General features: G+C 41.0%; 1 protein-coding gene across 1 annotated transcript in view; it reads left to right on the top strand.

Annotated features, from left to right (window-relative positions):
• CDS1 (CDP-diacylglycerol synthase 1) overlaps positions 1 to 23,739 on the top strand; it is a 36,724-nt gene extending 12,985 nt beyond the window's left edge. The window contains exons 4-13 of the mRNA XM_049815180.1: positions 4,490 to 4,587; positions 6,939 to 7,078; positions 8,503 to 8,561; positions 12,491 to 12,573; positions 14,040 to 14,127; positions 15,212 to 15,280; positions 16,090 to 16,242; positions 18,845 to 18,964; positions 20,943 to 21,046; positions 22,240 to 23,739. Of these exons, the coding sequence (XP_049671137.1) occupies positions 4,490 to 4,587; positions 6,939 to 7,078; positions 8,503 to 8,561; positions 12,491 to 12,573; positions 14,040 to 14,127; positions 15,212 to 15,280; positions 16,090 to 16,242; positions 18,845 to 18,964; positions 20,943 to 21,046; positions 22,240 to 22,369 (1,044 nt within the window). The 3' untranslated portion in view covers positions 22,370 to 23,739. The remainder of the gene's footprint in view (positions 1 to 4,489; positions 4,588 to 6,938; positions 7,079 to 8,502; positions 8,562 to 12,490; positions 12,574 to 14,039; positions 14,128 to 15,211; positions 15,281 to 16,089; positions 16,243 to 18,844; positions 18,965 to 20,942; positions 21,047 to 22,239) is intronic.
• Positions 23,740 to 24,050: the final 311 nt, after the last annotated feature.

Genomic DNA, 24,050 nt, shown 5'->3' with positions numbered 1-24,050 from the left:
TAAGACAGCTAGAAGCAAACTGCACAGACAATTTAGAGCAATTTCTCTATTATTTGTGTAAATGTAAATACTTTTGAAAAACATTGGACAGATTCACAACTAGGCCTTGTGGATTAAGGATTTATATGCTGTAATTAATTTTTTTTTTTAAAGTAGGAATTAAAGTAACTCTAAGAAGTTGAATGATTGTTGCCTTGAAGTTTACTAAACTACTGTCATCCATTTCCTTGTCCAGTTCCCATCACCTACTGTCCAGTTCCCATCACCTACTGTCCAGTTCCCATCACCTGCTGTTACATACTTTGAGGTTTGTTTTGAAAAAAAAACCCCAACAATAATAAAAAAAAAAAACCAAAAAAACCCCCGAAAGACACCACAGTTTCATTTTTGAGGCTGAGGAAAGCAGGCAGCTCTGGTCTTCTTTCTGTGACTGGCACTGAAAGGCTTTCCTCAGGCAAGCTCCGTTAATTCGCTACTTCTCTACGGGGCTGCTTTGTGGCCTTGGGTTTATCTGTAGAGTGGAGCTACATCCCATTCCAAGGTACAGAGATAAAGTGCATTTTTAGGTTATGAAGTGAAACTATTATTATTAATAATAATAGTAATAATCATACACCCTGCAAACCCAGTCAGACTTTACTGCTTCTTTCCATCATTTTTATTGCAGGTATTTTTATTTAATAATGGTTTAACTGTCTTTCATGGTCATGGCAAGTGACAGGCAGGGATGTGGCTTCTAAAACACTGAAATTGGTACTTCTGGGTAACTGCTTTGATTTTTGACTCTAAGTTTGTTTAACTGTCAAGATGTGCTTTTACTTTTTTCATGGCATCCTGTGAAAAACCTTTTGGATTGTATTCATAGAATCATTTAGGTTGGAAAAGACCCTTTCAGATCATCAAGACCAACTGTTAACTTAACATTGCCAAGTACACCACTAAACCATGTCCCTAAGCACCGTATCTATACATGTCTTAAATACATCCAGGGATGGTGACTCAACCACTTCCCCGGGCAGCCTGTTTCAATGCTTGACAACCCTTTTGGTGAAGAAATTTTTCCTACTAGCCAATCTAAACCTCCCCCGGTGCAACTTGAGGCTGTTTCCTCTTGTCCTATCACTTGTTACTTTGGAGATGAGACTGACACCCACCTCGCTACAACCTTCTTTCAGGTAGTTGTAGAGAGCGGTAAGATCTCCCCTGTGCCTCCTTTTCTCCAGATTAAACAACCCTAGTTCCGTCAGCCATTCCTCATAAGACTTGTGCTCTAGACCCTTCACCAACTTCATTGCCCTTCTCTGGACACGCTCCAGCACCTCAATGTCTTTCCTGCAGTGAGGGGCCCAAAACTGAAAACAGTATTTGAGGTGCGGCCTCACCAGTGATGAGTACAGGGGGACGATCACTTCCCTAGTCCTGCTGGCCACACTATTTCTGATACAGGCCAGGATGCTATTGGTCTTCTTGGCCACCTGGGCACACTGCTGGCTCATACGCAGCCAGCTGTCAGCCAACACCACCAAGTCCTTTTCCTGCCGGGCAGCTTTCCAGCCACTCTTCCCCAAGCCTGTAGCACTGCATGGGGTTGTTGTGACCCAAGTACAGGACCCGGCACTTAGCCTTGTTGGACCTCATGCAATTGGCCTCGGCTCATCGATCTAGCCTGTCCAGATCCCTCTGTAGAGCCTTCCTACCCTCAGGCAGATCAACCCTCCCTTCCAACTTGGTGTCATCCGCAAACTTACTGAGGGTGCCCTTGATCCCCTCGTCCACATCATTGATAAAGATATTAAACAGAACTGGCCCCAATACTGAGCCCTGGGGAACCCCACTTGTGACCGGCTGCCAACTGGATTTAACTCCAGTTACAACTCTTTGGGCCTGGCTGTTCAGCCAGTTTTTTTACCCAGTGAAGAATGCACCTGTCTGGCCACAAGCAGCCAGTTTCTCCAGGAGAATGCTGTGGGCAACAGTGTCAAAGGCCTTACTGAAGTCCAGGTATACAACATCCACAGCCTTTCCCTCATCAGCTAAGTGGGTCTCCTTGTCATAGAAGATCAGTTTTGCTAAGCAGGACCTGCCTTTCACAAACCCCTGCTGACTGGGCCTGATCACCTGTCCTGTTTGTGCCATGTGATGGCACTCAGGATGATCTGCTCCACAACCTTCCCTGGCACTGAGGTCGGACTGACAGGCCTGTAGTTCCCTAGATCCTCCTTCCAGCCCTTCTTGTAGGTGGGTTTCACATTTGCTAACCTCCAGTTAACTGGGACCTCCTTGGTTAGCCAGGTCTGCTGATGAATGATGGAAAGTGGCTTGGTGAGCAGTTCTGCCAGCTCCCTCGGTAACCTTGGGTGGATCCCATCTGGCCCCATAGACTTGGGTCTGTCTAAGCGGTGTAACAGGTCGCTAACCATCTCCCCTTGGATGATGGGGGCTTCATTCTGCTCCCTGGACCTGTCTTCCAGCTCAGAGGGCTGGGTACCCCAAAACCAACCGGTCTTACTATTAAAGACTGAGGCAAAGAAGGTATTAAGTACCTCGGCCTTTCCCTCATGCTTTGTCACTATGTTTCTCCCTGCATCCAATAAAGGATCGAGATTGTCCTTAGCCCTCCATTTGTTGCTCATGTATCTATAGAAACGAATTTTATTGTCTTTCACGGCAGTAGCCAGTTCTAGTTGGGCTTTGGCCCTTCTATTTTTCTCCCTGCATAACCTCACAACATCCTTGTAGTCCTCCTGAGTTGCCTGCCCCTTCCTCCAAAGCTCATAAACTCCCTTTTTTTGCCTGTATTGTCCTGAGAGACTGCAATGCTGTTTCACAAGTATTACGGTCTGTGTTACATCTGAATTAGTCTGGTTTATATGTCCTGTTTTCAGGTGAATGACATGGCAAACTAGTAATTCATTGTTTCATTGGTGGAGGATTTTCTTTTTGTGTGTGTGAAGAAACAACAAAAAAAGCCCCTTTAAAGTGTAGGTCATTGTAGAGAGAGATTTTTTTCACAATCTTTCCTTTAGTAGTCTGTTACGCTTGAAAATGATGATAAGGAACAAAAAAGAACAAATCAATTTGCAGCGTGATTTGGTATATTCATCGTGTACTCTGAGATTGCAATCATGGGCAAAACTAACAAGACATGAACCAAAAAGTAATTAGTATAGCATCGGAATAGAGTTCTTCCTCTGTTGTGCCATAAAGCAAAACCTCTGTCTTCCAATATAATAAACTGTTCATAAAGTTGACAACTGAGACTACGTAAGAGGAAGAATGGAGGAAAAACCCAGCTGAATTTCATTTCACTGGAATCAAATAGCTTGTATTTAAGCAAGATTTGTCATGCTAAAGCCACATCTTAATACTGAGACTGAAAATGCTCAGAGTCTTGTAGGAGGGGTAATCAGTGAAGTTTGGAGGACAAGCCCTGAGACTCCTCTAAAAAGTTGGGAGGCATGTTTTACATTTGGCTACTACCAAGGTAACAGGCACAAGCTTCCATGCCTTTGGACCCCAGTGTCCTTTTCCACTGTAAGTTGCAATCCTTTAATGTTGCTCTTGCGTATAGCATTTAAATTTTTTAACGTAGGCTAAGTAGAAGAAAGAACATGAGATAGGGGAGCTTCAAAATTAACTCACTGAGGTGGCGTAAGACTGTTTTAGACTGTGTTCGCAGGTTGAGCAAGATGAAATTTATTAATGAATGCAGGTGGTAAGAGAATACTTCAAAGTCTAGCATGCCGACATGCGCGATTGGTGTGGGTAGGTTCTTACTCCTGCCTCTGCATGGGATTACTGATTACCTGTGTTTGGCAATATTTGATATCAGGGCAGGGCAATTTGCTTGGTGACTGTGGATTAGACAGGACTGGCAGAGAGTCCTTTGGAGCCCAAAGACTTACAGGACATACAACCAGACTTGCATGGGCAAGCGCCGAAGTAGTGAGATCAGCAAAACAAAATAAAGACTGTGGAGGGTGTGACATTCAGACCTGGGTTAGACGAGCTTTGCTTCTAATCATCAGTGCTAATTGCCCTTAATGAGATGCTTGCAAGTGGAAGACCTGGGTGTCCAAGTTGTGTTGAACAGCTAGTTTTTTCCATTTGGGCTAGAAAATATTTCTTAAACTAAATTTGAAGATAAAACTTAGCCAAAAGAAATAGAAGAGCCTTCTTTACAGGAAGTACTTTTGACCTGCTGCTGCCAAACTGTTTTAATGAAAAGTCAGGAGCTTTCCCTTGTTTCATGAGCATATTCTTGCAGCTAACCCAATGTGTTTTTTCTCAGCATACCTAGGGGTTTTGAGGTTTTGGGGGGGTTTAGATGGAGCTTTAGTTTTCCTTGGACTTGCTTTAAAGCTGTCTGTTTTCTGTGGAATTTGAATTCAGAATAATTCCTCCCCTTAATGCAGGTTGCAGTACTACTTACCGCCTTTAAGAAACAATTGCAGCATATTTACATAGCTTTTTATTTTTCTTATTTTAGGTCTTAAGCATCCAAGTGAAGTGTTACCACGAAATCATTACTATAGGTTACAGAGTCTACCACTCATACGATTTACCATGGTTTAGATCCCTCAGCTGGTGAGTAGCAAGCAAGAACATCAATAAGTAGGGATGTGAAACTTAAATCTTCGTGTTCTTCATATCCTGTCATGGTGGAATGATAGCTTTGTAGGTCATGTGCAGACATAAAACTTGACATCTGTCTCTAATACAGGATTCTGTATTTGTCTTCCACCTGTGAACTTGGACAAGTCAGTTGGCCTTTTATTACTTCAATTTTTTTCCTTGTTATAAATATGTATATATGTACCCATATATGTATGCATGCATATATGCTTTAAGACAGAATTGAGCATGTGTAAGCTATCTAAAAATGTGCATAGCCAAATAATTTTCTGATATGTATTACCTAAACTGCTTTTTTTCTTTTTTTTTTTTCTTTCTTGGCTGTTAACCTTGCACAAGAAATATATAGAACAGGTATCTTAAAGGCTCCTCTTCACACACACAAAGAATTAAAATAATAACATACAAGTTTTAAATCCTTTCCAATCATACACTTAATCACAGGACTGCATAAATACAGTGTTGGGGGATCTTCTGAAAGCCAAAAGATGAGATTAATTTTTCTGGCAAATCCCAGATACTTGTGACAATGTCTAGCTTATATAAGGCTGGATAGAACTGGGGACATCAGCTCCTTCTGAGCTCTGGGAGGAAAAATAAAGGCTTTTGATTGGAGTCAGTATTATGTAAGCTGTTGGGCACATGTAGTCTCTAAAGTGCTTAAGGACGTAATGCTTCAGACATGACTTACGTTGTGTTGTTTTGGTTTCATGTTGGGTTTGGTTTTTTAAGGAATTGAAATAGCTAGGTTATTCCCTGTCTCTTGCCATGTTTCTTCTTCACTTCTAGAAGCAACTTTACTGTGTAATATGGTGGATTCCAGCTGTCGTCTCTTCTGTAAATGCTAATCAGTTCCCCTCTGGTCACTCCTGGGTTACCCGGGGGACTTATCTATAGTCTGCTTTATTCCATGGCTTCTGGTCCTGCAGCTAGAGCAGACTCATGAATGAATGATTCTGTGGTCTTCCCCAAATTTTTAGAGGAGGAAGTGTGCGCTCTACCACTTAGCCTACTTTGGCAGTTGATCACCGTCACTTTCATATGCGGAGCACAAAAATCAACTCCTCTGCATTGCCACACTAGTTAACATCAAAGCTCCTTTCAGTCCAACATCTTGCCACTGAGACTAAACACCAAGACATCTCAAGGAGATGAGAGAATCCTGTTAGTTGTCCGAACATCAACTAGTTGGCTTATTTAGACATGTGAAGCCTTGGAAAGTGAGTGTTAACATTTGCTAGGGGGAAGAGAATGAGTATGGATCATTCTAAGACTATCTGGAGATCCAGTCTTGAATCACAAGTTTATATCTTCTGTGGCTGACTTTGGTAATAAGCCGAAGAGCATGTTGCCTAGTATGTTGCGTCTCCTAGTGGTTTTGGATTTGCTATTTATTGGTTTTTATTGAGTGCTGCCTTGGCATTTGAGGATCCCATTTGTGACTTAACTCTAGGAAGCTGAGTAACTGAACTTGTATGAAAACCTGTGACAGAATTACTTGTGTACTGACTGTTTTGACTGAAAGGAATTTCTTTGAAGATCGTTCAAAAAGAGATGTCTGAAGGTGACATTTCACCTCAGTTGAACCTTTGTTGTGGACTCACTCCCACAAAATTGTTTTGAAAAACTTGGTAGTCATAGCTGCATTTACTAGCTAGTTGATGGATTTAACCCTGTGAGATTATTGGTCGGTCAAGAAAGCTAAAAGGCAAAGTGCATGGTGGAGTGGAGCAGGAGATGCAGGAGTAACTTTCAGATGAGGGTCTTCAGGCCAGATGACAGGTTTAGTTACCTTCAGATCCTTAAGCCCCATGTCAGATTCACTGTCCTCAGATGATTCGTTATGCAAGTACCTTTTTTCCTGTTTGTAAGGCAGAAACCATAAACTACCCTTGTTAGCATACAGGAAAAGAACATGCAGAATTGCTATCGATGATAGCGGATACTTGTTCTCTACTTTTAGAATATCTGAAAAGAACTTGCATAGGTGTGGAGTATTCAATACTGTAGTTAAGGATGAACAAATCTTCCAACAGTACCCTGCAAAATGTGCTTGGTTTTCTAGTGCAGTTGCTTTAGAAGAAGTAAATTACAAAAATTGGCTCATCAGAGGAGGCACTAACCCAAAAGTATAAGACTGGATTTATATTTGAATTTTATTTTTATCACATGTCTTTTCTACCCTTCTGGTTTTCCTTTTATGTGGTGTTTTTTGTTGTGTTTTTTTGTTTGTTTTGTTTTTAAGAATGATAATTAATATATATTATTTTGTTAAAATAACTTCTAGCTGTTTTATGTTGTAGGTACTTTTTGCTCTGTGTGAACTACTTCTTTTATGGAGAGACTGTAGCTGATTACTTTGCTACATTTGTTCAGAGAAGAGAACAGCTTCAATTTCTAATTCGTTACCACAGGTTTATATCTTTTGCGCTCTATTTAACGGGTAAGTGAAGGTAATTGCAAGAATGAAACTTTGTGCTGCATTTGTTTCTGTGCTTATTTCTCTTAAAAAAAAAAAATTGTTCCCCAACTTTATGCACTTTTAGTTTCTTTTTCCTCTTGATGTTCAGGGAAATTAGGTGTTTGCAGTTCCGTTTTTCCTGTGAAAAGATGAATATAAATTTTGCGTTCACTGAGAAGAAGAAAGCAGCCTAAACAAGTAGATGATCTTCAGAAAGTTGAGCTAATAGTGTTTAAGAGAAGTTAGCATTAAGTAATTTCGATTTATGAAGAACTGGGGCTCAGTACCTGAATACGTGAACGCTATTTTGGCAGTCAGTGGAGATGACTTGCATATGTAATCGCTGTGCTGGGTTGGTGCTCTATTGTGCAAGAGTTCTGGGAGGTCTACAGCAATAAGATTTACTAATATATTTTAAACTGATTATTCAAAATGACTGAGACTTTATTTTGTCTGCAAGATATTCAGATGCTTGCCTCATGGATAGATTTTTTTCCTTATCCAAAGAAAGACTTTTTAAAGGTCTCGTCTCTAGGAAGAAGAGACATAAGCTGGCAGTCTTGTGGAGTATTGCTTTATGAACATGTAAATATAGTCCACAGTGTTTTCAGCAATGCAGTTAATATTACTTTAGCCTAAAATTAAATCAGTTGAAGACTCGGATTGGCCTAAGGGACAGGAGACTGCTATGCTACAAATACTTGTAAAATATGTTAAGAAACCTGATCTTCATGATGAACTGTGAGTCTATCTACCGTTAATTTTTTTTTAAAACCAGATAAAAATTCTACTGGGTGCTTAGATCGCAAAATTGAAACCAGCTTTGCAAAACTTGACTTTTTTTCAGCTGGGTTTGGCTTGAGGAAACTAACTTAACTAATGCCTCATGACCACTGAAGGGCGGTGAGGAGAGAGATGAGACAAACCAGTCATGAGCAAAAGCAGGAGGCAGAGCGCAGCAGAGCCCCTTAGCAGCTGTCGCATTGGGATCGTGGGGTCACTGAAGGTCTATCCCCAGTGTTAAGGGTCTTTTGAGGGCCTCCGACCCCTACAGGCACACAAAGTTGTCCCAGGGGCTCTGCTAGCCCCCCAGAACGTTTCCTTCAGTCAGCTTGTCAACCTGGTTTTTGAGTGTTTTGAGCGTTTTTTAAAGGTGATGGTCTCCTCCCCTAAAAATTGATGTCTATGATGGGGCCTTGTAATTAAATGGATGCTCTTTACTGATGTTAACTAAATCTTGTGCTCTAATGAGAATAATTCTATAGGTACACTTAACTGAATACAAGCAAACACTCCCAGCTGCAGAGGGATTAAAAGCTGCTTCAAGGGAAGAGAATTACTGGTATATCACAGTTTAGTGTAATTAAATATAAGATGGTACAAACTACACTTGCTTTGTTTTACAGGCTTCTGCATGTTTGTTTTGAGTTTAGTGAAGAAACATTATCGTCTGCAGTTTTACATGGTGTGTATTACCCACTTTGCTGTGGTCACTCACATTATGAATGTCACTGGAAACAGTCATGTCCCTATGTTCATAAAATAGCTTGGAAAAGGGTGTGGAAAATGTGCTTAAACTGACAGTAACATGAAATTAAGTGGTGTTGGGCTGTTTGCTATCTGTTCACCTTGCAGCTTATTATTATATCACGGGATATGACCTTTCAGTCAATACAAGCTGTCATGGGTGAGGGCTTGTGCATATACAATGTGATACACTTTCCTTAGGCTGATACCAAAGAGATTCCTGGAGAAAGGGGTGTGCATCTCCCTCCCAGTTGGGTCTGAAGCCATATAGTTCAGCATAATGTGGGAGTGGTTCTTGTGACTCAAGGGTTACTTTGTAGAGGCCTCACTGAAGTACTGTGAAGGGAACTTGATCTTAACCCCTGTGTGGAAGATTTATTCTGTGACACTTAACAGCAGTTCTGGTCTTCTGCTCTGCTGTGCCTCAATAGATCGTTAACCTATTGAAAGAAACTGGTGTTCTCATCTCTTCTATTTGTCCACCTGATAAACAACATAGTAGCTAAGCAAGAGCATGAACCTTTTTCTTATGTGTATCTCATAGGTCAAAAACTGATTTTGTAACATCACAGGTAAAAAGAAACAAACCACAAAAAACCCACCCAAAACCAAACCAAAACAAACCCCAAAAGTCCCACTGAACCTCCCCACTTCCTATATATAGGAATGATTAGAAGCAACAGTAAAACAGTAATGCAGTACAGCTTCTGTCTTTAAAGAACTTGACCAGTCAGAGCATTGTGCAACCTTAGAGATCTCCTAAAGCTCTGGGACTGCAGTTAACCCTTCTGTTTCCACAGTGCTTTAGGTAGCACTTTACCATTGAGGATCCTTAATCCTAGACTAGGACTTAGCTGAGCCCTGTATGAGCATACAAAAAAATCTTTTACTCAAAAAAAATTTACCGTGATTGTGGGAGAAATTGCCTGACAGGGAGATGCAGCTTTTCTAGGGGAGGTGGTCTTTATCTTCTAACCTACAAAATAAGTCCTTGTCTTCAGATTGGCACAAGGTAAATTTTCCATGATTTTTTTAAATTTTTTTTTTTTTTTTTTTTTCTCTCCCCCTTTTTCCCCTTCTGGAAAGAAGGCAGAAAAAAAAGTGGTGTCAGTCATATGACTTGGTGCCTGCCCAGAAAACATTAGGGTGTTACTACCTAAGAACTGCAGGAAAACAGAGGGAAGACATGTATCCACTGTGTGGTAACACAGTGTTTGGACAGACAAGGAGAGTAGCCATTTGGTTTTCATTGAATCATTTAGGTTGGAAAAGACCTTTAAGATCATTGAGTCCAACCATCAACCATGCCCACTAAACCATGTCCTGAACTGCCTTGTTGATGTGCTTTAATACCTCCAGGGATGGTGACTCAACCACTTCCCTGGGCAGCCTGTTCCAATAACTGACAACCCTTTCAGTAAAGAAATTTTTCCTAATATCCAATCTAAACCTCCCCTGCCGCAGCTTGAGGCCATTTCCTCTCATCCTATCTCCAGCCACCTGACAGAAGAGACCAGCACCCACCTCACTACAGCCCCCCTTCAGGTAGTTGTAGAGTGATAAGGTCTCCCCTCAGACTCCTCTCCTCCAGACTAAACAGCCCCAGCTCCCTCAGCCGCTCCTCACAAGACTTGTGCTCCAGGCCCCTCACCAGCTTGGTTGCCCTTCTCTTGACAGGACACACTCCAGCACCTCAATGTCATTCCTGTAGTGAGGGGCCCAAAACTGAACACAGGACTCGAGGTGCGGCCTCCCCAGTGCTGAGTACAGGGGGACGATCACCTCCCTGCTCCTGCTGGCCACACTATTTCTGATACAGGCCAGGATGCCGTTGGCCGCCTTGGCCACCTGGGCACACTGCTGGCTCATATTCAGCCGGCTGTCAGCCAGCACCCCCAGGTCTTTCTCTGCCGGGCAGCTTTCCAGCCACTCTTCCCCAAGCCTGTAGCGCTGCATGGGGTTGCTGTGACCCAAGTGCAGGACCCGGCACTTGGCCTTGTTGAACCTCATGCAATTGGCCTTGGCCCATCGATCCGGCCTGTCCAGATCCCTCTGTAGAGCCTTCCTACCCTCGAGCAGATTAACCCTCCCTTCCAATTTGGTGTCATCTGCAAACTTACTGAGGGTGCCCTTGATCCCCTCGTCCAGATCACTGATAAAGATATTAAACAGAACTGGCCCCAACACCAAGCCCTGGGGAACACCACTTGTGACCGGCCACCAACTAGATTTCACCCCATTCACCACAACCCTCTGGGCTCAGCCATCCAGCCAGTTTTTCACCCAGCAAAGAGTACACTTGTCTAAGCCATGAGCTGCCAGCTTCTCAAGGAGTATGCTGCAAGAGACAGTGTCAAAGACCTTACTAAAGTCCAGGTAGACAACATCCACAGCCTTTCCCTCATCCACGAGGCAGGTTACCTGCTCATAGAAGGAGATCAGGTTGGTCAAGCAGGACCTGCCTTTCATGCACCCATGCTGGCTGGGCCTGATCCCCTGCTTGTCCTGCACATGCCATGTAAGCGCACTCAAGATGAACCATTCCACAATCTTCCCTGGTACCGAGGTCAAGCTGACAGGCCTGTAGTTCCTCGGATCCTCCCTCTGACCCTTCTTGTAAATGGGTGTCACATTAGCAAGCCTCCAGTTGTCTAGGACCTCCCCTGTTGACCAGGATTGCTGCTAAATGATGGAGAGTGGCTTGGCAAGCACCTCCACCAGCTCCCTCAGTACTCTCGGATGCATCCCATCTGGTCCCATAGATTTGTGAGTGTCCAGATGGCGTAGTAGGTCACTAACTATTTCCTCCTGGATTATGGGGGGTATATTCTGCTCTTCATCCTTGCCTTCCAGTTCAGGGGGTGGAGTACCCTGAGGATAACTGGTCTCACTATTAAAGACTGAGGCAAAGAAGGCATTGAGTACCTCAGCCTTTTCCTCATCTCTGGTGGCCATGTTTAGGTGGTGTTCCAATAACACTGTACAAATACTAAAACTTTTGCTGCAGAGATGCTTTAATTAATCAGCAGGTAATATTTTCAGAAACCTTTAGTCAGTTTTTGCACCCCCCCCCCTTTCAGCCTTCTTGAGTTGTCTTAACTGGAAGTAGATGCTGGCTGCCATAGGAAAACACATGAGATGATGGAATGTCCTACTTATTTAATTCTCTGAGTGTTAAATTGCCCAGACATGTAGAGTGCTTAAATTTGGTGTTTTGTGGAAAAACTACCAGTTCTTGATTTAAAAGTTTTTGGAAAATAAAATCTATTTGAGAATCTTTATTGGTAAGCTGTTTGGAAACCAGTTTATTGCACACTGGTGCTACGGAATAAACACCAAATATGTACACTAATGTGAAGAAAATAACTGTTTAAATGACCATGTGCAGAAAAATTAACACTTTGGTTTTGCTAATCCTGAGAACTTTCATGTTTCATAAGAGGACTGGTATTCCGTTATGAGAGATATCCACATCTGTGTAACATGACTCTTTCATGAGTAGCTCATTGCCATTTTATTGTTACAGTTCTAACATGTCTGTTATATGTATATACAGAATATCACATTGCTTACATTTCTTTGCTGCTTTCATGCTGAAGGTGTATGTCTTATTAAATCAGATGTTAAACTGCATGTTAAAAAATTCCGGGTGGAGGTAAGTGATGGGGAAACCTGTTAAAGTTTCAGTACTTGCTTCAGAAAGCCAGGTAACTTGTGATATACTGTATGCACACATCTCTTGCATTATCACTAGAACTGGTCTTTCCTGTGAGCTCCTAAGTAGCTCCTCTAGCTGACATGCCAGTATTTATCAAGGTGTATGGATCGGTGTTTTCACTAACTGTTGTGTTGTTGCATTGTTAACAGTTCGCATGGACTCATGTCACTTTGCTGATCACTGTAACTCAATCTCATCTTGTCATCCAAAATCTCTTTGAAGGCATGATCTGGTAAGGGGACAGTAATAAACTGATTTGTAAGTCTACTGCATTGAAAGGTTGGTTCTTTTACATAGATCTGCTTATGGAATAATCGTGGGAACAGTTAAAGCAGCACAAATTAAAAGACCATTAAAGTCTAGTTGGAAGGGGAGTTGGGAGCAATGAGGTAAAGGATACAGGAGGGGAAGGAGAAACCTCTTTAGGTTAGCAGCCACAAATATGGTAGTTTTGAACAACCACTTCATTTACTTGCAAGGAACAGGATTGCTTGCATGCTTAGTGAAATAGTTTCCATAGCATTTCCCTGAATGGATGAATATCCAGCAATTCTTTTTCAGTTACTTGGGAGCTTCAGGTTGCTCAGAGCTATTGAAGTTGGACCATTTAATTTGAAATAGCCAATCTTGCCGCCTTCTCTCCCACCCTCCCTGCTCACTCCCCTGTTCAGATAAATTCAGATTAATTGAAATATTTTAAGAGTTTAAATCTTGGATATTGTTTGGCCATCTTAATGCCCCATTTCCAGTGATATATTAAATTCTAATGACGCAGTTAAACTTGATTACTTAACACCACTCCTGAAAGAGAGGGTATGTTTTCCCACCTCCCACTTCTTTAGGGACAGGGTAAATTACAAGAGGAGGAAGGAGGAAGCACATGGAAGATGATTTGTGTTCTTCCAAGGACACAATACTGCATGTTCTCCTTTTTCTTTTCCTGATATGTACAACTGGGGAGATTATTGCAGTAAAGATGTGCTCATAGTTAGAAAGAAAACCCAAAGCCTTTGACAAAGCATAATCATGTGCCAAAGACTGAACCTGGTTGCCTTGCTAAGCTACTATTTCATATTTCCACTGGTGCTAGGCAATTTGGCAGATGGCCACAAAATCTGACTTTTAGCTTATTAATACATCCCTGCTTCGAAAAGGGGCGGGGGGGGGGGGGGGGGAAGAGGTTAACAGACTTGAGTAACAAATTCACATGCTGTCTGCATGCAAAGAACACTTAGAAAGCTAACACAGGCTGCTCCAAACTGAGAAGAGGAAAAAAAGGAAAACTTTTCTTTTTAAAATTTAGGTATCATTAAACTTTACAAGGAATTTGCTTGCTTTGATGTTACCAATAACATTAACATGTCTATATCTGTTGATTTCTTCTTAACTGTGGTACCAGTCTTCAAGCCTGATAGGAAAAAGCCAGCCTGTTCATATTTTAAGCTCATGCACCAAAATGATATTTTAACTTGAACTAACATGGATTTGTAATGGTCTTGATTGGCTGAAGACTAAAACTAGTATAGCTAAATATGCTGGTCATAGCGCAACAAGGTGAGCACGTTATGAAATGTAATTCCTTCTAAATACTGCAGAAAAATTTCCCAGAAAGAAATGCTGCTGTTTCAATTTCTGTCCTGTGTTTAGGTTTGGGCAGCTTTTCTTTTTATCCATGAAACTTTTAATGTCTTTCTCTAGGTTTCTGGTTCCAATTTCAAGTGTTATCTGCAATGACATTACCGCTTACATTTTTGGATTCTTCTTTGGCAGAACTCCTTTAATTAAGGTATGTACTTATGCACTTCACTAACAACCTTTTACAATTTATAGCATTTTTGATACTTGTTCAAAAACAATGTTCATGGAAAAAATACTTTCTGCTGTACTGCATGATACACATCTTTGCTAAAAAAACAAATTGACTATCCTGTTTCTGAAGATTTGTAAGTGGAAACTGGGATTAATGTGAACGTATTATTGACATTGCAGTATAATAAAGTTCAAGTCTATTGCATCATCATTTATGATTGCTACATTTTTGGATTTCATATTCAGGTTTAACTGCACACTTACTGTACAGAAACTGTAATTTGAAATAAGCCTCTAAGTCGTAGACACCTGTTCCTCATTTGACCTTGCTGACGTAGCACTGGGAAGGGCTCAAGTAGTAATCTTCCTATTCTGGTAGAATATACAAGACCCTACAGAAAGCCATGAATTATTATTTTCATGATGTTGCCATGTTAACTTTTGGGTATTTACTTGGTTCTGATATTAAACTGCTCCTAAATTGAAAATGTGATAGAATTTGATCAAGAAAATAGTTTGCTACGCTGGTCTCTTGAGGCCTGCAGTTATTTGCTGTATTAGTTTGCCGGTCTGTATGTAGGAAGCTAGTGTCTCCCGAGGGGCGTCCCTAGCAGTAGTTGTCTAACGCCCAGGCTTCTGTTGCTATCTAAATGTGCACTTGCTAGCAGAGGTCTCTAACAGAGCCATAGCATGCTCACGAAGGTTTCCAAGTCTCCTGCTTGAAGGAGCTCAGCTGCTTAATCAGGGTCAGCTGTGGCCAGAGGCAGGCAGCAGCCTCCAGACAGCAGCAGCAGCAGATGGGAAGGGAGCTCTCTGTTCCCTCAAGCTGCCCAGTGGCACCAACCAAACTGTGACACTTTCCCTCCTTGTCTTGGACAGGTCCTTGCCATACTTCTCTATCTGTCACGTTCAGCGGCTGCGGCTGCTAACATTCAGTATTTCACACATATCTTTGCAAAACCGAGTAGGAGCTTGATTTTCACAAACAAGTTCCAGAAATAGAGTAAAAAAGGGTTCAGTGATGGAACTGATGAGGCTAACGCTATCTCTTTTGTGCCTAGCTGTCTCCCAAGAAGACCTGGGAAGGGTTCATTGGAGGCTTCTTTTCCACAGTTGTATTTGGATTTATTGTAAGTAAACACAGGACTTTCCTTGTGTAGGTTCAGTCTTCAACTTCATGTTTTTATTGAATTAAAATTACTGACAAATTTGGTCATCTCAAACTGCTGAAAACCTAAGAGTTAGGGGTTTTTTTGGCTAGAGAATTCTGCCATTTCGTAACTAGCTAGAAAGGCTAGGCAAGGCTTGCACTTCTCCTGAATAGGTTATAGTGACCATTTCTGCCATTACTGTTAATATAGCTGGAATTGGTTTATCTATTAGTTGCATCTGTTTTGAAATTGAAGTTTATAGATAGCATTATTTATCTTTCTAAAGTAGTATTTTTTTATTACATACTTTATAATGACATTCCTTCTGAGAAGTAGTTTATGTTGACCATGTGCACAGAAGATAGTAACAGCATACAGTAACTCTTCTGGTAAGTAATTTATCACCAAGGTCAGCAGAACTCGTAACAGCCAAACTTGGTAGAAGCAATAGTTCAAGTTTTAATGGAGAAGTGAACTGCAAAGAAATGATGAGTGGCTAACATTTTGGGATTTCATAATGCAGAAACATCCAGTAGAGATGAATTTGAGAGATATGAAAAGGAAAACAAGTTGGGAAATCATCACTAAGTGCATTGAACGTCCACATTTGTCTGCCTTGTTGAGGCATTCTCTAACTTAAACAGGCTAATTTTACTCCATTCTGGGTCTCTTTGTTATTAAAAAGATTTTCATTATCCTCAGCTTGTGATGACAAAGTCATCCATTACAGTATGATTTTTGACTGTAACAACAAATGCCTATTTCAGGAGTCCTTGTTTTCTTTTCAGTTTTCCTACTTTTTGGCTCAACATCAGTACTTTGTCTGCCCTGTGGAATATAACAGCGAAACCAACAGATTTGTGACAGAGTGTGAACCTTCAGAGCTCTTTCAGATGAAGAAGTACTCTGTGCCACCATTGCTTCAGGCTGTGTTGGGATGGGTAAGGAAAAAATCAAGGCTTTGGTTAAAATTGAAATCGTACTTTGCAGCTTGAATGGTTTTCCAAACCTTTTTAAGAAGGTATATGAATGCTGGTAAGGCTTGAAGGGTAAGAACTGAATCAGTACCATGAGCCTCTCTGTTGCTCAGACGGGGGAGGTGGTCACCCAAGCAGAATTTAAATGCATTGCTGGAGTAACCCAAGGAAACCCACCTGTGTTCTTGTGGCCAGTATTCTCTTTGTGCTGGCAATGGATGTCACTTAAGCATTTTTGCAGACAAACCTATTCTTGAAGAGCAACCTTTACATTTTTGTGGAAAGTGGGCCAAGGCTTGTTATGGCCCAAATTAGTAGCAAGCTTAAGTAATCTTGTAGAAGTTCATTCTGTTTTCAGCTAGTGTGTGACTGCTGTTAGTAGGATTAGACTTGTACTTTCTTCACCACGTACCATCCTGTGTGTTAATCCCATTATTTCTGTGCTGAGTAAAAAAGGACTACCAGTAATAGTTCCAGTAGTAGTATGAGTAATGTAGTCACCAACCCTTTTCCTCACACCCAGCCTGCAAATTCTTTTAAAGTAAGCTCTTGTATCTTTACCTGTCAGGAAATAGGTCATCAATTATCCTACCATACAAAGCAGTGCTTCCGAAGTCACAGGCTCCAGAGGCACTCCAACAGGGAGAGAATACCAAAGAGAAACAAAGAGGTCTGTCATTATCTTTCCTTTAGGACAATGAGGAGGTGACTGGGATGAATGCAGAACAAGCGGGTTCTGCAGTGCTGCCCTCTCCTGTGCAGTGACTCAGCACAGAGAGTGAGTGCACAGCACTGGGGAAGGCAATGAATGTTACCTGTGGTTACATGGGTGTAACACTGAAGGAGAAAAGTTGATGTGGTTACAAGAAGAAAGCACAAACTGGAAACTGTAGCAACCAAACCTAAGACTAAAAGTAATTAATGGCTACAGTTGGTACTTGGAAAAGCAAGATTACATCTAGGATAAACTCTTAGATTTTCACACCAAATGAATTTACTGTTTCCTCAGGGACTGTGGCATTGATTGCAAATTTAATAAAGGTTTTTCTGCAGAAAAGCATGATGTGGACTGAGCAGAGAAAAATCTTACTGTGTCCAGCTATATTGTGTATTTGGTAAAGGACAATGAGATGGGAATGCCCAGCTCTGTGCCAGTCTAATAGAGAGCTATCAGTTAACACTAAATAGAGATTGTAGTTCCATGGGCACTTCTGGAGTACTTTGTCCAGGCTCTAACGAGCCTTTTGAGGAGAGAATTAGTTTTAGCACTTTATAGAAAGTAAAATTGAATCTACTTGTTTGGGCAACAGCCTGGTTTTAGTTTTCCCTCTGTTACTCAATTCCTGATGTTCTCTCTCAGAAGTATGACCAGATGTTATGTTTGGAAGACATTTTGCTTGGTGTCAAAAGATGTTGAGATGTTCTTTCAACAAAATTGACTTAATTCCAACTCATAAACTTTTCTGTTTGACCAACTGAATAGTTTAGCCTAAAAGAAAGGTGTCTTAAGATAACTGCACAAACTAGTCAAGAAGTTAATTGGTGTTGGCCAGCTGTCATACAAATTAGAAACAGAACGTACAGGATTTTTCAGCTACAGATGGTATTTTTCAAGACTTTCCAGGCGAGGTGTGCTCTGCCCTTAGGGATGAGGCCAGCATAGCATTCCCTCAAAGGCTGGAGGTTGTACCATTGACTTGAAAGTGCTCAAAGCTGAGTTACAAAAAAAACCCCAAATCACCAACCCCCAAAACAGAAACCCCAAACAAGCCAGAAAACCCCAATCAAAAAAAAAACCAAACCCCAAAACAACAAACCCAAACCAACCCAACCAACCCCCCCCCCCCCCCCCCCCCCTTTTCCCTAATCTGTGTCAGGAAGGAAAACAGATACCTGTTGCCAATGAAGTCTCTCTTATCTGTAAGAACTTGAAAGGATCAAAACAAATTTCAAGTCTGTGAACAGGCTGAGAGGAAAAATATCTGTTTAAATGCAAACCAAAAAGTATTAATGGGGGTAAACCTTTTATCTCCCATTACTGCCGTACATACACAAAGGTGACAGTATGATGGACTAGTGAGAAATTCATATCTATCTTGTGAGAGCACTTGAAAGAAGTGACAGTGAATTGCGTGAAGGTGACAAGTTTGTGGAGAGCATTGGGTCACTTACTAGAGCAATACTAGGAATTTGTGGAAAGCTCCTTTGTTTACAGGAAATGGAGCTGGAAAAGCGGAGCCAGGAAAGACTAGAGAGTCCCATCATACGTTACGGGATTAGTAGTATTGTTCTTTATGATCAGCTAAAGGATTGGCTGAAAACCACATCATTTGTTAAAGTCAGCTGCTCCAGCAACCCCAAATACTTCATCCTGTTCACATGACCAGACCGTTCAGCAGCTTTCTGCAGTGTGTCTACTTTTCCTTTCTCTACAGTATTAGTTTGTGTCAGGAAAACTGGAGCTTTGCAGAAATTTGCTCTGTACGAGCCCCATTTAAAAATATTTAAGCTTAAAATGCCTACAAGCAAACATATTGAAATACAGTGCTAATCATTTTTCTTGTAGGAAACAGTGAATATGTACCCATTTCAGATGCACAGCATTGCACTGTCAACATTTGCCTCATTAATTGGGCCATTTGGAGGATTCTTTGCCAGTGGATTTAAAAGAGCTTTCAAAATCAAGGTATGTAACGACTCCTGTAAGCCAATTTTGTTTGGTTTTCTCTTTGAATTAGATAAATTGGTGGGTTTGTTTGGGTTTTTTAATCATTCATTGTAGTACCTAGTGTTTCTACTAAGGTGCGATGATGTTTGAGCTGTTTTTTAGCATCAGCAGCAGTACTTAGTTTTATCAGATATATGTACATGTTATTCTTAAAACTTTGCATCATCAACATGTGACTTTAGTGTTGGAAATCTAAGAATAATTTGGTTTCATATTTTGATTGATAATTACTCATCCAAGTCACATTGCAGAAGTGGTTTAGAGAAGCAAGATGTGAGATACTATACTTGACATGAAAGGCAATCTGTAGATGCCTAAGAAGCACCGACTGCCGTTTGCCCTTTGGATTGTGGCTGGCTGTGTTTTACCAATAGTGTTTGTGTAGTACTCAGATGCTAACTTGTCAGGTTGACCAAAGCGTGAGATGTTTGGCTGCCTTTGCCAATACAGTGCCGCCTTGTAACAAAAGTGTGTATTGGCAAATGATGTGACATGCTAACCTCTGTTTATTGCAAGGTGTGTGCTGTCGCTTGTGGCAGTGTTGTCCCTGGCTGGTATTAAGTGGCAGCAGGAGTATGGGAAGAGGGCAGCCCCAAATTTTCTTCTGACCTTCTTTATGTCTTGGTAGGACTGCTGTAATTCTTATCCTGCCGCTTGTTGTTCTTCTTGTTGTTCCCTTTGTCCACCAATTTTGGCACATGCTTTGTACGGAAGCATATAAACCTCTCTGTTTGTGCTGAACCCCCATACATGTGCTTGTACTTACCCCTCTTTCTTATGCCGGTCCAAGCAGCTTGTCCAGCACTTTGCTAGCTACAGCCTCATCCGCTGTTGTACCTGTACATCCAGGTAGCAAAGGACTTTGTGTGAAGAAGGGCTTTTGGGGGAAAAAAATGCTTCTGAAAAGCAGCACTTATTCTTAAAGTAGAACATTAAAAAGTAGGGTTTTTTTTAATACTTCTGGCCCCCGAGGTGGTGACAAAAGGACTGTCGGGAAGACAGGGGTATTGTGGAATCATTACTGAAGGCAGCACGTAGGTTAGGTTAGACACTCCATGCCTGCTCAGCCCTGGAGTGCTGGAGTGGCACCAGCACAGGACTGGTTTAACTTGCTGGCAGCCGCCCCACATGACTAAGGTCAGGGGTTTCACCTAGTGAGTGCACAAGTGAGTGTGGATGACAAAAAAGATATATGTGGGTAGTTTGACTGATAAACCTGTTCTACAGACAAGACTGGGTAACACAAAGGTAGTGTATTGAGCTTTGTTTGGATCAGAAATATTTTTTTTTAAGTAGCGATAATTTTTTCACTACAGGGTTTTTTGATTCAGTTAATTATATTTATAGTGTATGCACACATTGAGGTTTTTAACTATGGTTACCAAGAGACCAGTGAAAAAAACAGCAGGTGAATGGGCAGTATGACTTGCAAAGCCTGTGTTAGACAGTGGAAAGAGTCCACAGGTTACTGCTTCTCTTGTAGCAAATATATATTCCCTGGTAACAAGTGCTTCAGCGGCAGCTACCAGTAGAGGATAAAGCAATAAAAGTGAAAAAGAGGAGAATTAGATTCTGCAGAGGCAAGAGACGACAGCCTTTAGCTTAAGAGGCTTGCTATAAAATGAAGTATGTATAGGCACGCAAGTGTACTCAGTACTGGCAAACCTGCACTTGACCTACCACTGTCCTCTTGTGTGATACTACGGACAGGGTGCTTCATCTCTTCTTTTTCTTCTCACCCCTTGACTCACCTTTGCAGTTAAAAAGTACTTTAGCAAAGGAGGCTCTTGCACTTTTTGGCTCAATGCAGTGAAACTGTAGCTTAATTGCGGCCTTAATGTGCTGCTGTCAAGCGATACATCGGAGTGTGTTTCATCGGAATCACTGACCATGATTTTCCCCCCCCCCGGCTCTCCCCATCCTTCACACCCAAAAGGATTTCGCAGATACAATCCCTGGGCACGGTGGGATAATGGATCGCTTTGATTGTCAGTACTTGATGGCCACTTTTGTTCATGTCTATATCACCAGCTTCATAAGGTATGAGCTTTTTACAATATTAACTGCTTAAGCTTGCATAGGAGCTGCACCATAGTTCCTTCATATGATTAATGTCCCGCACTGTTAGCGTAGCAGAGATTGCAGGTTTCAAAATCCGATTTATGCAATGATTTCAAATACAGAACTATTAAGAAAACGTATGTCACTGCCTAGGATTTGTGCCAGGTTCAAGCTATGCCTTAACGTTTCTATGACTACTGTTAAAGGTAACCTGTGTACCCTAAATACCAGAAAGTTTTGCATAACAGCCTCTTAGAAGTTTTACTAGAATTTACCTCCTTTACAGGGAGGTATAAGGATGGGGTTTTGGGCAGGAGGGTTGCTGCAGCATCTGCTTTCCCTGTGTGGTTCCTGAAGAGCCTGTAGGTTATAAGACTGCAGTTCTTCCTCTAAGTTTCAGTATTTCTTAGTCACTTAACTTGGGATTTTCTGTGTAAGAGGAAAACACTATGGTTAATGAGAGGAGACAACTTAAAAATACTGCTCAACTTCCCTGAACCCCACCAGCTTTCAAGAAGAAATCATGGGAATGACAATTCTCTTACAGTCAGTCATTTTAGTTCCTGGGGCAGGGAGGGGATCAAGGGGCTGTGGATGTCCAAATTGATACATGTCCTTAGTTTTGTAAATGCATATGGCTAAATAATTATTAGATACCTAATTAACAACAGATACTTTGCCTTGTATTTGGTCCATCTTAGAAGTAGATTGTAAATAAGTGACTAGCTGAAAATGAGGCTGTTATTTAGAAAAGCTTGGTTTAATTTGTGGTTTTCTTTACCGACTTAGTCAACTTTCCATTTAGTTCAATAGTACACAACTTATCTGGCAACAGATACTAAACTAAAAAAGATCTGTTGATGAAAAATGTTGATTATAGTGATTAAGGATGAATCAGTGAATCTTACTTGTCATAAGCTTTCTTAATATCCCCATTTGACAGCAAATACAAGAAATGCTTTTTAGTTTCTGTTCAAATTGAGCTAAGGAGTATGCTTTGCCAGTAATGCTCGCCCATGCATCCTGAAGAGATAGACTGGGAGAAATCCGTAACTTGGTGTCCCCAAAAAAGGGAAGGCATTGTTTGTGCAGCAAGAGGAAAATGGAAAGCTGTTGAAAAGTTTCTTTAGAGCTCCTGCTCACAAAAAAAAATATTCTTTTTTCATTGGCAGGGGTCCAAATCCCAGCAAATTACTGAAACAGCTGTTGATACTTCAGCCTGAGCAACAACTAAGCGTGTATAAAACCCTGAAATCTCACCTCGTCGAAAAAGGGATCCTGCAGCCATCTCTGAGAGGGTAGTTTGTCAAAACGGAGGACTAGAAGAAACCTCCATTTACAAGAAGCCTGTGAAAAAGCATTGCAAACGTGCACATAGATAATAGCTAAAGGAAGAGTAGTTTGTGGTCCGCCAGAGGTTAATGTTTCCTGAAATGAATGTGAATGCTATGACTTCCTATTAGGACACAGAAGATCTCTTACTCCTAAAACAATGAAAATGCTTGCAAAGTAACAGTACACATGCTGTATATTTTAGTTCCTGAAGTGGATGGCAGCAGTCTGCCTTCAGCGCCCAGCCTGACAGGCCTTGTATTTTAAAAAAAAAATAAATTCACCTTTAGTTTTTAATGAGTTATTTAATATTGTATATCTTAGCAATACTTTTTTGTTCTCCTGTGGTTACTGAAGCATAAACAGATGAGGCAGGTGGTCACTTTTATGTAGCCCTGTGCTGAAATTACAACTGCCCAGAAAATACTTGTTAGCCCAGTGAAAGAGCTACTTATGCCTGCTGTATCAGACTACCTGTATTTACTAAGTTGCTATGAAGGTTAAACTTAGCTCTGTTTTTAATCAAACAGCTTTCTTATGAAACTATTTCATGCTTTCAAGAGAGAACTACCTTTACTGAAGTACAGCTGGGCTGTTTGGGCTGTGGAGCCACTATTTTTTATGTTAATGTTACAGATTATAAACAAGCATCTACATCCAAGAGTAGAGATTACCTGAGAAAATGGGATTCTCCAACCCGGTGAACAGATTGGAGAGAATCTGGAGTTTAAGCCCTGGGTTTCCGCGGCCTGGTCAGTGTCTGAAGACAGTAATTCAAGCCTTATTCCTTGTGCCTCTTAACTACCAAGTAGAATGGGGGTATTTCATTCTTTTTAAAAGCACTTTGAGGTCCTGAGTAAAAAGTGAAGTTTAACTGCTGTTCTATTAATGTGTTACTCAGTGAAGGCAGAAACTTTTATCTCATGAATGTGCACAGTGCAAGACAGGATGCATGGTTCTTCTGCTCTGTGTTATTATTTATTAAGAAGATCCTCAAGCAAGCTTGGGTAACCACATAGGTGTTTGAATGGAGAATTTTTATAGAAAGTGGCTATTCTGTAGACTTAGTGGGGCATATGAGGAAAGCTGATGCTCTGTAATTCTCAATCCTAGCTGTTTTCTAACTTTTTCATCATGTGACGTCTTGATGCAAATAAAAAGATAAACTTTTTTTGAAATGACAAAAATTACTCCTCTACAAACAGAAAGCACAAATGCCAATTTTGTTTTGGTATACTGTAACTTGATACAATTTAATTTTTCTGACTAACTGTAAATAAGTTTCTCCTGTGGTGAACGTACCGATGCCAGATATATGTGTGTGTGTGTATATATATATATATATTAAAAAAATATTAAAGGGTGTGTATATATATATATCAAAAAGGTGAAAATTTTAAATGGGTGGTGCTACTTGAGGATAAAACCATGGAGAAAATAACTAGGGTGGGTGATAAGGTGTATCTGTAAAATCTGACTGCTTTTTGTTGAACCATGCAGCTAAGACCACCGTGCACTCTGTTTTGCACTTAGGCCATAGTAGTGTGAGTACAGCTTGTGTATGGAAAAGCACCCCTGTACATGGCTATGAAACAAAATCTGGTCTAAAGTAGTTCCTGTTCATGTCAGGTATTTGACAGAATTAAATTAT

Source organism: Accipiter gentilis, chromosome 12, assembly GCF_929443795.1.
Source record: "Accipiter gentilis chromosome 12, bAccGen1.1, whole genome shotgun sequence".
NCBI lineage: Eukaryota > Metazoa > Chordata > Aves > Accipitriformes > Accipitridae > Astur > Astur gentilis.
This window is presented reverse-complemented; position numbering and strand designations above follow the sequence as displayed.